At 42.2% G+C, this 12,349-nt stretch overlaps 1 protein-coding gene across 6 annotated transcripts in view; it reads left to right on the top strand.

Annotated features, from left to right (window-relative positions):
• Positions 1-12,349, top strand: part of PCLO (piccolo presynaptic cytomatrix protein) — a gene marked incomplete at its 5' end in the record, with an annotated part of 247,616 nt that overhangs the window by 169,495 nt on the left and 65,772 nt on the right. For 5 of the 6 annotated variants that reach the window (XM_081911645.1, XM_081911646.1, XM_081911647.1 and 2 more), the window contains 2 exons: positions 6,571-6,652; positions 9,953-10,078. In XM_081911645.1, the coding sequence (XP_081767771.1) occupies positions 6,571-6,652; positions 9,953-10,078 (208 nt within the window). Of the gene's footprint in view, positions 1-6,570; positions 6,653-9,952; positions 10,079-12,349 lie in introns of those variants that run through there. The other variant, XR_014168472.1, reaches the window with a different exon arrangement.

The following is a 12,349-nucleotide window of genomic DNA, read 5'->3' on the forward strand; positions in this document are numbered from 1 at the left end:
AAATAACAATAATAATGAAGTTTTGGCAATGGTAGCTCTGAGCCTTTTGTTGTAGTTTTAAAGGACTTTGGAATCTGCCTGCTAGAGGCTCTTCTCCAGCGCAGTCTCACTCCCCTCTCAGTTCTTCCTGTGGAAACAGCTGGAGGTGGAGCCTACGGTACAAAGGAAAGAATCGCAGCTACTACTCCACACACCTTTGTCCAGGCCCACCTCTAGCACGTGCTCCTGATAGGACGCTTCCCTCGGGCTGAAAAAGGTTTCCCACCCCATTTTACAGGGACAAGAGCCTCAGCCCAGATATAACCATTCATAGTTCTCTGAGCCATATATTGTCCTCTCAGTCTGCACTCTACATGGGCAGAGAAACACATAGCTGCATGACAGAAGGAAATTCAATCTGTGCTGCTTTCACATGCAGATGCACAGCAGTTAATGATGCAGAAGCCCTTTTGTAAAAGCTGGCAACCCAGCTGTCTTAAAACCATCCAGTCCTGCCTCCCTTTTATAGCAGGGGTGGTCCGCCAGATTTTGTTGGACTACACCATGCCTGACCACTGGCCATGCTGGTTGAGGTGGATGGAGATTGGAGTCCAACAGCGTCTTGAGCATAGCTCACATTTTGTAGCCTCGTTTTCTTTGTGGAGACATAGGAGTGCTCCAGCAAGTCTTCCGTATGCCTTAAAACATTGGGGAGGGGGCAACCCCTAAAACAAGTTAATGCACATGCCATTCTCAGAGGGAAACTGGGGGTTGCATAGTCTCTCTTTGTTTTGTCTTGTTATTTGCAGCGCTACATATTTTTGTGTTACATTTTCCCATATACTGTTTCTGGGCAGAGGAATAACTTTCGCTGTTTGAAATGTAACACCGAAAGCCAACATCTCTTCTCCATCTCCACCCTCACCCCTCTCCTTAGAAGCATGCTGCTGTATAGGTTGACTTCATAATGCCAACCGCAGTTTAAGCACAGTTTCCTACAAGCAATAAAAAAAGGATATTACTGATCTCTGGGTACCAGTAAACTCTAAAGTCTATGTTTATAAAGCTGTTTATCACAAGGATTTATACTGATTGTAAAATACTGCAGGTGGAAGTAATAAAAATATAATAGGCCGAGGCAGCAATCCTTACTTGGGAGAAAGACCCAGTGAGCTTACTTCTGAGTAGGCATACATATGATTGCACTGTAAGGCAAGTGCTTATTCTTTCTTTGGCTGTGCATTCTCCAAAAAAGACATGTCAGTGCACAAGTATATATGTTCTAGCCCTCTGTTTTAAAACGGGATGACTGTGTCAAAATAAATGAGGCTATAAATTACAATTTATAGGTCGTATATATATAATTTATAACAAAACCACATCCAGTTCAATTCATATGTTACAACATGCTTAAAAGACCCCTCAACATTGATGCCCTTGTATGATGCAAAGACCAACAAAGAATAAAAAGTGCCCAGTTTTTCTGAAATATTTCTAAAGTTAATTCTCTCATCTCATAATTGCTTATATCCATGTACCATTAAGTCCCAAATGTTTCTCTTCCACTGCTCAATGGAAGGTATTCTATCTATTTTCCATGCCCTCAAAATGTAAACTAGGCTCAGAGCAATGCAACAAATAACCAAAATCTGTGCATCACTCTGAGCCTGGTGCCTTATGTATTCCAAGAGCATTATTACCTTATTGAATTGGAATATTTTCTTACAGCTCCTGCAGGAAATCTCTTTATTGAGCATTCCTTGAGGTTTGATTGCACGGTGCTTATGTGGAGGTTAGGCTATGGTTTTTTGTGAAGCAGCTATGCAACAATGAGCATTGATCCTAATTTGCTTGTGGGGTGTTTATAACTCTTCTGGTTACTCATTAGTTCACATAATCTTCTGTGCATTTTCCCCTCACTTTCATCATCAAATCCCAAAGTGGATTTGTTAGGCTAGGGCAGCAAAGCATTTAATTCAGTTTAACTGAGCAACCTAAACTTCTGGTATGCACTTGAATCCTCCTGCAAACTAGAGACAGTCTGGAGCACCCTTAACTGCCCCTCCCAATAATTAAAATAATCCCAATGTGTGATAAAGTACCACTGGCGTTCTTGCATCTCCAGCAAATATCTGTTAGCAGATCTATCTTGTGTATGACACCATTTATATATTACTTTATTCAATCTCTGTTTGAGGCTCATTGCCATCTGCCTGCATATAGAGAGCCTTATCTCACCCAAAATCTCCACATTAAATTATTTCTTCCAGTTCTGTGTAGTCCTCCATCCCTCTTTTGTACACTTTGCAAAGCAAACTTCTTTGTCTTCTTTTTTCCAGGCAGTAAAAGGTTTCCAAATGCTGTTAAATCTCTGCTTATAAATGCTCTCCTCATAACAGGCTGTATATAAAAATCTGTAATTGAATTGCTATAGCTGAATGTACTCAGCTGCTCAGTTTGTGAGATAGGGTAGATTTCTTTGCTTTGAATCCCCCCTTTTAAATATAGGGTGTAAGCAGAAACAAAATAAAAAATTTCCTTCCAGTAGCACCTTAGAGACCAACTAAGTTTGTTATTGGTATGAGCTTTCGTGTGCATATCTGAGGAAGTGTGCATGCACGCGAAAGCTCATACCAATAACAAACTTAGTTGGTCTCTAAGGTGCTACTGGAAGGAATTTTTTTATTTTGTTTTGACTATGGCAGACCAACATGGCTACCTAGGTGTAGGTGTAAACAGAGATTGTAATAGTAAAACTCTTCCCATCCATGTAAGTGTGAGGCAGCATTTGAGACCCTCTTTTCCTGAGATGGTCAATGGGAAGAGGTTTAGCAAACCCATGTGCCACAATACCGTCATTCCTTAGATCAACAGTGGATACTCGGGGACAAGATGGCACAAACTACAAAGTTCCTAAACTAGTTTATAGATTTTAAAGTATAACAGAAAGGGTGAAAGCGAGGTTGTGTAATTCACCACTTCAAATGGGTCCATCCTAACACAGATTTTCTCCTCTTCTGCTTTTTGTTTGTTTGTAGTGTATATTAGTAGAAGCATTTGCTTGCAATGTTTACTTAGACCCTTAAACTCCTCTCAGAAATCGTAGCACAAGGGCTGTTAAATAGCAGATAGAAACTTTTAGTACATGCTTCTATAGATTGTTTTCAACCATTAAGATGCTAGCTATCAAGTTTGGCAATGGTCTCTCATAACATACATCAAATTTTAAAACAGTGCTGGGTAGTCGCCATGCTGTTTAAACTCCAGTGGTACCTCTTACTCTTTAGTAGTCCAATTGAAACCCTTCAGATTGCAACGGTTTAAATTGCAAGTGATGTAACTTGATTTGAATATGCTTCCCATCACTTCGGGAAATATGTTTGCCATTTGCAGTTTTGTCTGTCAGCGCAGGTTGATGATGAAAGAGGGGACAGTACTGAACTTCTCCTTCTCTATGGCTCCTATCGCAGGCGCAGGAGCCATCTTTCAATTTAGGACTTAACAGCCCTTTCAATGTAACTGCTTACAGCTATTATTCCTCTACTAAAGAAGAACAGGGTTACTTTGTCTAAGCTTAACAATTGAGCCTATTAGATAAGTCGCCATCCATCTCTGCTGCTGGTTTGCCTTGTGCCTTTGAGGGTTTCTTTCTTTTCTTTAATTTTTATTTATAAGTTTTCAGTTATACACTCATAGCATTTCCCATTCTTATACAGTAGTTCTTTTGAACTTCGCACCCAGCATTCCATGACAGTTCTTTGCACATCTTAATTAACTGCATATACAATAATACCTTAACCTTATTTTCCACCTTCCCATAAACTTTTTAATGACAACTGCTGGTCAAAAGGCAACCCCTACCTGGGATTTATATTTAAAATCTTCTTTTTTTCCCTTTTTTTGGTAAATATTCCCCTAAATACAGTGGGACCTCAGGTTACATACGCTTCAGGTTACATACGCTTCAGGATACACACTCCACTGAGCCAGAAATAGCGCTTCAGGATAAGAACAGAAATCGGGCACGGCGGCAGCAGGAGGCCCCATTAGCTAAAGTGGTGCTTCAGGTTAAGAACAGTTTCAGGTTAAGTACGGACCTCCGGAACGAATTAAGTACTTAACCCAAGGTACCACTGTACTCCCTTGAGTTCTATTTCTATTGTGATTTTTCATGTGCTTCATTATTAAATCACTCCAGATGTGTAAACACAAATAGCAGAGATACTGGGGCATTTTTTTGGCTTGGATGAAATGTGGCAGCAAAAAATCCCCTGAGCCACATACCCACCTGCTTCAACAACAACAAATGTTTATTCGGCTATTACGCCCATCATGAAGCACAACACAACAAAACAAATCAAATAAAACAGCGGACTCATACAAACCACAAGTAGTATAGCACAGTTCACAACTCCCAAGGACGGATATTAGCCATTCATAAAAAAGTTTAACATTAAGATTAAAAAATTTTTGGCACTACACTAAAAACAATATCTGATGTCATTATAGAAAATTCTTGTGACTATCAATAATCAGCTAACATTCCGTTCCGTCTCTTGTGCGAGAGGACGGCTGTTAGGAATTTAGCAACCTGTAGGGTAATATAAGGATCCACATCTTGAAGTACCCAGGCAAGCTGTAGGTCTACTGGTTTGTCAGCCATAGGCTGAATTATGGGGTTTAGTATACTAGCACGGGCTGAACTGTACAAAGGGCAGATAAACATAACATGATGTAGAGATTCAGATGTTTTCATTTCAGAAGCACACATTGAAGGGACTTGGCCCTTAGTGAATCTATGTCTCAGCACGTTTGTTGGAAAAACATTGAACCTAGCTCTAATGAAGGCATAACGGTGAGACGCAGCCATAAGCGATGTTAAGTAGGACGGAGCGCGGTAGATAGGGGTTATGCCGAAATTTAACGGCAAGCAGGCTCCACCACCAGCCACGAAATTTTGGTATAGCTCCGCATCATCCAGCCTTTGATTTATAGACCTTTTTGCCACATTTAGATCCAGTTTGAGCAATTCAGTACCCACCTGCTTATTCACTAAAGGCAAGATGTGTCTAAGGGTGGCTGGAGTCATATTGGATACAGTGGCGTAGCGTGGGTTGTCAGCACCCGGGGCAAGGCAAGTAATTTGTGCCCCCTAACCCGTGGATTTGCGCCCCCTAACCCTAACCCCCAGATGTTGCGCCCGGTGCGGCCGGCCCCCCTGCACCCCCCACGCTACGCCACTGATTGGATGAAGCAATCCTTCAGATACCATGGCCCTAGCCGCTTAGGGCAGGGGTCAGCAAACTTTTCCAGCAGGGAGCCGGTCCACTGTCCCTCAGACCTTGTGGGGGGCTGGACTATATTGGGGTAGGGGGGATGAACAAATTCCTATGCCTCACAAATAACCCAGAGATGCATTTTAAATAAAAGCACACATTCTACTCATGTAAAAACACACTGATTCCCAGGCTGTCCGTGGGCCGGATTGAGAAGGCGATTGGGCTGGATCTGGCCCTCAAGCCTTAGCTTGCCTATCCATGGCTTAGGGCTTTAAAGGTCAACATCAGAATTTTGAGTCAAGTGCCGAAACAAACAGGGAAGCAGTGATACTGACATGGGAGAAATGTTACACTTATATAGGAACAGAGCCCTTCACAGAAGTCAGGATCTCAGTTTGGGGTGATTACAAAAATCATTATGAGGTGGCAGAATATGGTTGGTTCGAATTGACCTTGGTTGACCCAGCTATGCAAGTGAACGGAAAAGAGCAGCCTGGCTTGTGGTGCTTGGTGCCTTACTGGTCCATGGCATCTCTGTTGCTGACCTTTTCCAGTCCCCGCCAAATTCTAAGAGCCAGTGTGGTGTAGTGGTTAAGAGCGGTAGACTCGTAATCTGGGGAACCAGGTTCGTGTCTCCGCTCCTCCACATGCTGGGTGACCTTGGGCCAGTCACACCTCTGAAGTCCCTCAGCCCCACTCACCTCATAGAGTGTTTGTTGGGGGAGGAAGGGAAAGGAGAATGTTAGCCGCTTTGAGACTCCTTAAAGGGAGTGAAAGGCGGGATATCAAATCCAAACTCTTCTTCTTCTGATCAAGGTGTTCATTTTAAAAAGGGAGAGGCACTGCCTCTAGATGGACTGATTACAGCATGACAACAGTCTGAGGTGGTGTGGCCTGGGAATTTGCCCAAATATAGGGCTGAGAGAGATGAAACAAAATGGGCTTGAAAGATGGGTCTGGGGTGATTTGAGGCAGTTGAGAAGAAAAGTGTGAGATCAGGTTTTGGTGATGCTTGGAGTTTGAGGTGAAGATGGCGGTTGGTGAGCAGAGTGAAGAGGAGGGCACTCCCTGCCAAGGGGTGTGGAGAAGGTCAGCAACAGAGGTGTGCCCAGGGGTGTGCCCTGGTCCCACATTCCTGCATGTCATGGAGGAACCAATCTCAGGAACTAAAATCAGGATATCTTGCTGTGGGGTGAGAGAGAGGGAGAGATTCCAAAAACAGCACGTTTACTAGACTTTTGTTTTACTGATAAGTCATTGTGAAACAAGCATGTTCTGTCTTTAATCAGCCTGCACACTTTATATTCCATAGATTATTGGGAAGCCTATTCAATACATCTTTCCCCATGCAAGGCTGAAATTGCCGAGGGACCCAAAGGACCACTCTGTTTCAGGTAAAGCAAGCAAGAACATCTGGCCTCACAAGAATATGGATTATATGGCATGCAAATGAAGTATGAGGTGACTGTCCATCATATAGTAAGCAGTTGTTCATCTTGGATAAGTGGCAACACTCAATGAGAACAGAACATGATACATGTTAGATACAGTGTTAGAAACTGAGATATGAAAGCTAGGAGCTAAATGGTACCCTAAACCTTGGTTATGGGTGCAACAACAGAATGTCTAGGTGCGCTTTCTTTATAACAAGAATACAAAGCTGAAAATGAATGAACTGCAGATAAAATATTATGTTCATTTTTCACATGGTCTAATTCTTTCCCTGCCTACCACCCTAATATTCTTAAAAGGGTCTCTTCTCAGTCTTCAGAGAGTAGCTGGAGGGGGGGGGGCAAAAAAAGGTCCTCCTTTCCTCCACTCTGCGGTTTTTTAATCTGAAATCTTAGGCGCAGTACTGTGCCCAGAGCTCAGAAACGGCTTGCCCTGTCGCAAAATGCACCTAGAACAAGGGGAATTTTGAGCACTGGTTAGGTGCAACAGTGCTTTATTTAAAAAAAAGTTAAACACTATGTAAATAAATAGAGAAATAAATACTTTAAGAACCATGCTTCTGAAGGACATGCGAATGGCTGTTTGTCTGTGTATATATATTAATTTGTCTCCATTCCCTCTTTTCTGTTGATTGGATGTTTTAAGCCTCACTATTGTCAAGACAGAGTCCCCTGCCCAGCTTAGCCCCCCCCCCCCCGGCAAATGCATTGGGCTGCCCCCTCCCTCTGCATAGGTCTGGGCGCCACAGCTGGAAGACTATGGCTGCAGACCCCGCCTCCACTGGGAGAGCCCCTTCTTCTGTACACACACACACACACACACACACACACCTCCTTTATTTCATGGAGGTTTGTCATTTCTGCATATTTTTTGTATGCATAAACAACAAAAATGCAAAGTGAATAAACTAACACCCCAAGAGTTTATGCCTCTGAACTAAGCCCATCAACAGAATGTTGTTTTTACATAAGCTGGTGGGGTGCAGTTCTTCTGAAAGAAAAGAGCTCAAACCAAACATGTTCAAATGAAATTTCAGATGATTTATATGATTTGCATATATGAGGGTTTCTTGGAAAAAAACATTAATATGTTATTTAAGTGCACTGTAAAACTAAATAACGGTGATGGTGATGATGATGATGCCTATACACTAAGGAGTAGGATAGAACAACCAATTCTGTTCTTTGTGTATTGAAACATGTGATTTAAGTTTAAATGCTAGTTATTTTTTGTTTCCTATGAAATTATTTGCCTATGGTAATGTGTTGCTGGAGATCAAATTGGGAGCTCAGTTAAAAACATGCTCAATTAATTGCCATTCCTCAAGCTTTGAAGCAACTTGAAAGGATTTTATCTAAATGTATAAAATTCCCTTTGAAATGTTGTTTCTCCAACAAGAAGTTTCATGATAATCAGAAGGTCAGAGTTTTAAGAAGATTTCCTGTGGAATTCATTGAGCCTCTTGCTTATTGCTGACTGGTTTGCTAGCATAACAATCAACTCTCTGAAGAGAGGGAGAAAATAATAGAAATAAGAAATCTGCACTTAGGTATGGAAATTCAAATTCAGACATTTTTGGCTACTTCTCACACCTCTCTTCTCACACTAAGGATCACTCTCCCAGTATATATATCTGAAGGTAGTTTATCATGGGAATTTCCTTTTTCCAGAACCACTGGAAACCTTCTTCTGCCCCAGCTGCAACAAAACATGTCTCTCCCCTATCAGCCTCTACAGCCACAGCAGGAGCCACAACTCTCCCAATGGATTGACTTCACCCCCGAAGGCGCACTCCTCCATTGTCCCCCGAGACAGACGGAGGCCAACAACTTCACAGAACATTTAGTCACACAATACATATCATATTCGGTTACTATCATAAATTTCACTTGAACACATTTGTCAGCAAAATATCCTGATTCGTGACAGAACAGGGGGAGACGGAGGAGGAGGTGCATTTTTGGTCCATGCGTGCCTTGTGTTCAAAAGAACGTGTGAGGGCAGGAGGGTCTGGAGGAGGTTTGCAAGTGTGTTGAGCTTGAATGGATGCAGCCAGTATGTGCAATAATTCGTGGGTGTGCTCACACTTTGCTTACCATGTAAAATGAGCTCGTCACCAAAAGGCCCATTTACATGAAGGTCTAATTTAAGAGAAGCTCTGCTAGATCAGGCCAAAGGCCCATCTGTTCCACTTTCCTGTTCTCACAGTTGCCATCCAGGCACCTTTGGGAAGCCCAGACGCCAGACCTGAGCACAAGAGCATTCTCTCCTCCTGTGGTTTCCAGCCACTGTCCTGCCTTCCACAATGTGTGTGTGTGTGTGTGTGTGTGTGTGTGTGTGTGAGAGAGAGAGAGAGAGAGAGAGAGAGAGAGAGAGAGAGAGAGAGAGAGAGATTGTACTCCGATAAAAACAGGAGATAACTTAAACGACTGCAAGCATGTGCAATTAATGCTGGAAGACAGCACTGAGTAATTAGCCTTTTATGACTTGATACTGTAATCACATTTGTGATTCTGGCTTTTATCTCAGGAATTCCCCCCCCCCCACCTACCCCCCCAAAAAAATATTGGGAACATATAAATTATAGAGATTGCGGGCTACATTAAGCATGAATGAATTGCTATCATATTAGTACTTAGGTTTCTTAATCTCTTTAGTGGAATAAAACTGCCATTACAAATTTGGCTCAGAAGAGAGATCGGTGAGATTTTATTCTGCTTTCTGGGAATATTCAGGGCTTTGACGTTCTTTTGCTCAACTTTTATGAAGCTTTTTTTTTTAAAAAAAAGCCATGGCTCGCGAGCAAATTAAAAGCTCGTCATGGTTTGGCATCTCACCTTCTTGACATCAACCACTTTCTGTAGTTCACTTTGTATGATCATGGGCAATAACTAATAATGATATCTCCTGAATGGACAAGGGATAACACAGCAAAACAAACTTTGGTTTTCTTACATCAGTGAGCTGACAGATCATATTAATTCTTGCATCACTTCTCGGTCTTTTGGCTAAGGTCAAGTGTAGTGTGTGTATTAGTTCTTGTAGAAAATAGGGGGAAACTAGTTATTTAATGGTATTTACTATTTTACTGTGGCGTTTATATTATTGTTTGTGTTTTACATATATTTGAGTACTTTAGTAGAAAACCAGCAAGTAAGAATGAAAATAGAGAAATATTGATCACTACTGCTGCCTTTTTTCTGTACATTTTTAATATGTGCTTTTTTCCTTCCTGGATGCAGGCAATGGACTTGGGATCCGAGTTGTAGGAGGGAAAGAAATTCCTGGAATCAATGGAGAAATTGGTGCTTACATTGCTAAGATCCTGCCTGGTGGAAGTGCTGAGCAAACAGGGAAACTTGTAGAAGGTAAAGAACTTACCCTGTCTTGTTCAAAGCTGTTCAGGAAATGTGTGCAGAGATCACTTATCCTTGAGGCGAAACAGAGGGAGTCCTGGGAAATACAAGACAGGGGACCTAGTCGTTCCTCAACTATGGGATGGAAGGCTCTCCGTAGAGAGGCCTGTCTGGTGTCAAGAGTACTAATTTTTGGCAAGCTACAAGAGGCATTTGAGTGCTCAGTTTTTTCTCCTGCTGCTTGTTAGTTCACCATTTTGGTGGTGATCATATTGATGGAGTTGCAGAAGAAGGGTTTCAGTTGTTGGGAACCGGTGTATGACCAGGTTATGCTTTTAATTGTATTTAATTGTATGAGAGAGAGGGACGGGAGATTTGATGTAAGGTTGTAGAATAATAAATAAATATTAAATGGTTAAAACAGCAAGATCACCACAATGAAGTCCAAAACACAAAGAGCTAAGGAGATAAAAGAATCATGGGTCCAGGACATGGCTAAAATCTCTTTATGTGATGGGGTGGTCCCCACTGCCTTTTCTAAGGAAGGCCACCCTGGATCCAATAGTTATTGACAGCTGCACCCTGTTGCTAATGTTGTTGTTGTTGTTGTTGTTGTTATTATTATTATTATTATTATTATTATTATTATTATTATTATTATTAAAATTTCTATACTGCCCTATACCTGCAGCTCTCAGCAGCCCTGCTGATTTTCCTTGATCTCTCCGTGGCCTTTGATATCATTGGCCATGCCACTCTATGGGATCGGCTTTGTGAGTTAGGCATGGGAGGCCCTGTGTCATTCTGCTCTTACCTACAGAGCAATTCCAGAAAGTAACATTGGGTGGCTTCCTTTCTGCCCCTTGGGAGTTGTTCTGTGGGGTGCCATGGGACACTGTTTTGTCCCCAGAGCTATTCATCATCTGTCTACGAAGCCATGCAGATTGTTCACTGGGAGATTTAGCATACAGCTCCATTCCTCTGCAACATCTGGATCATGAGCTTCTGGACTCATTAATAGGGGGGATAAGAGTCAACAAGCTGGACCTGAATCCCAAGACAGAAGTTTTGTGGGTTCCTGGTTCTGGATGGGCTGCAGTCCCTCTGAAAGAACAGGTACATAGCTTGGGGCTACTCCTTGATCCAGTGTTGTCACAGGATGTTGATTTGTCTTGCGTGTCTAGGACTGCCTTTTACCAGCTTTTGCTGTTACATCAGCTGCAACCATTCGTGGGCAGGGATAGCTTGGCAACAGTGGTCCATGCATTGAAACCTCTGGACTTGATTACTGTAATGAAATTCACAGGGAATCGCCCTTGAATTTGATATGTAAGTGAAAGCTAACACAAAATGCTGCTGCACAGTTGTTTTCTGGGGCAAACTATGTATGGGCAACATGTGACACCTCTGATGAAAGGTGCCAACTTTCTCCCAAACTAGAATCAAGGTTTTATTATTGGTATATAATTGATGTTTAGTTCTTGCTGGATTTTATGCCTTAATACTGCTTTTATGACCTATATTCTGCTTTATATTCTATTTCTGTAGTCCACATTATTATGCTGGTATATTGTTTAGTTGTATTTTCCTATTTTATTGTCAGTGGAGTTGTTCTTTGTTGATTGCAAGCTGCTTTGTAGAGGAAGTAGCTCAAAAAGCTGGGTATGAAAATAAAAGAATAGGTGTCATGGCACAGGTTGGCAGCTGAGAACTTGCTCTGACTGTAAGCAGTGAAAGGGACTGCTGTGAAAAGGAGCCGTGTGCAGCCAAGTTTTAAAGCCTTCTCGGAGAAAGGTGGAATGGATTGTTTTGCCACTTTGTGCTCTTCTCCTTCCATTATTTTTCTGTGTTTGCCTCATCTCCCCTTAGCAGCTAATTGTCCCTGCTAAAAATGATATTATAACTATCAATTACTACTGAAATGTGTGGCGCTTTGGGCCTCTTGGTCTATTAAGGGGCAATTGCACTTTTTAAAAAAAGTTGCCATTGAATCCAATGTGCTAGCAAAATCTGGAGGTTCTAGCCAGTGGCGTAGCGTGGGTTGTCAGCACCCGGGGCAAGGCAAGTAATTTGCGCCCCCTAACCCGTGGATTTGCGCCCCCTAACCCTAACCCCCAGATGTTGTGCCCAGTGCGGCCGGCCCCCCCCTGCACCCCCCACGCTACGCCACTGGTTCTAGCTCAGGGTATCTTTAAAGATTTTTTATTATTATATCTTAGAGGGTCATTGCATACTTTTAGTTCTTCATGGTTCCAGAAATATTCCTTGTATCAAAGAGACTTT

This window comes from Podarcis melisellensis, assembly GCF_964234715.1.
Source record: "Podarcis melisellensis genome assembly, chromosome: 5".
Taxonomy (NCBI): domain Eukaryota; kingdom Metazoa; phylum Chordata; class Lepidosauria; order Squamata; family Lacertidae; genus Podarcis; species Podarcis melisellensis.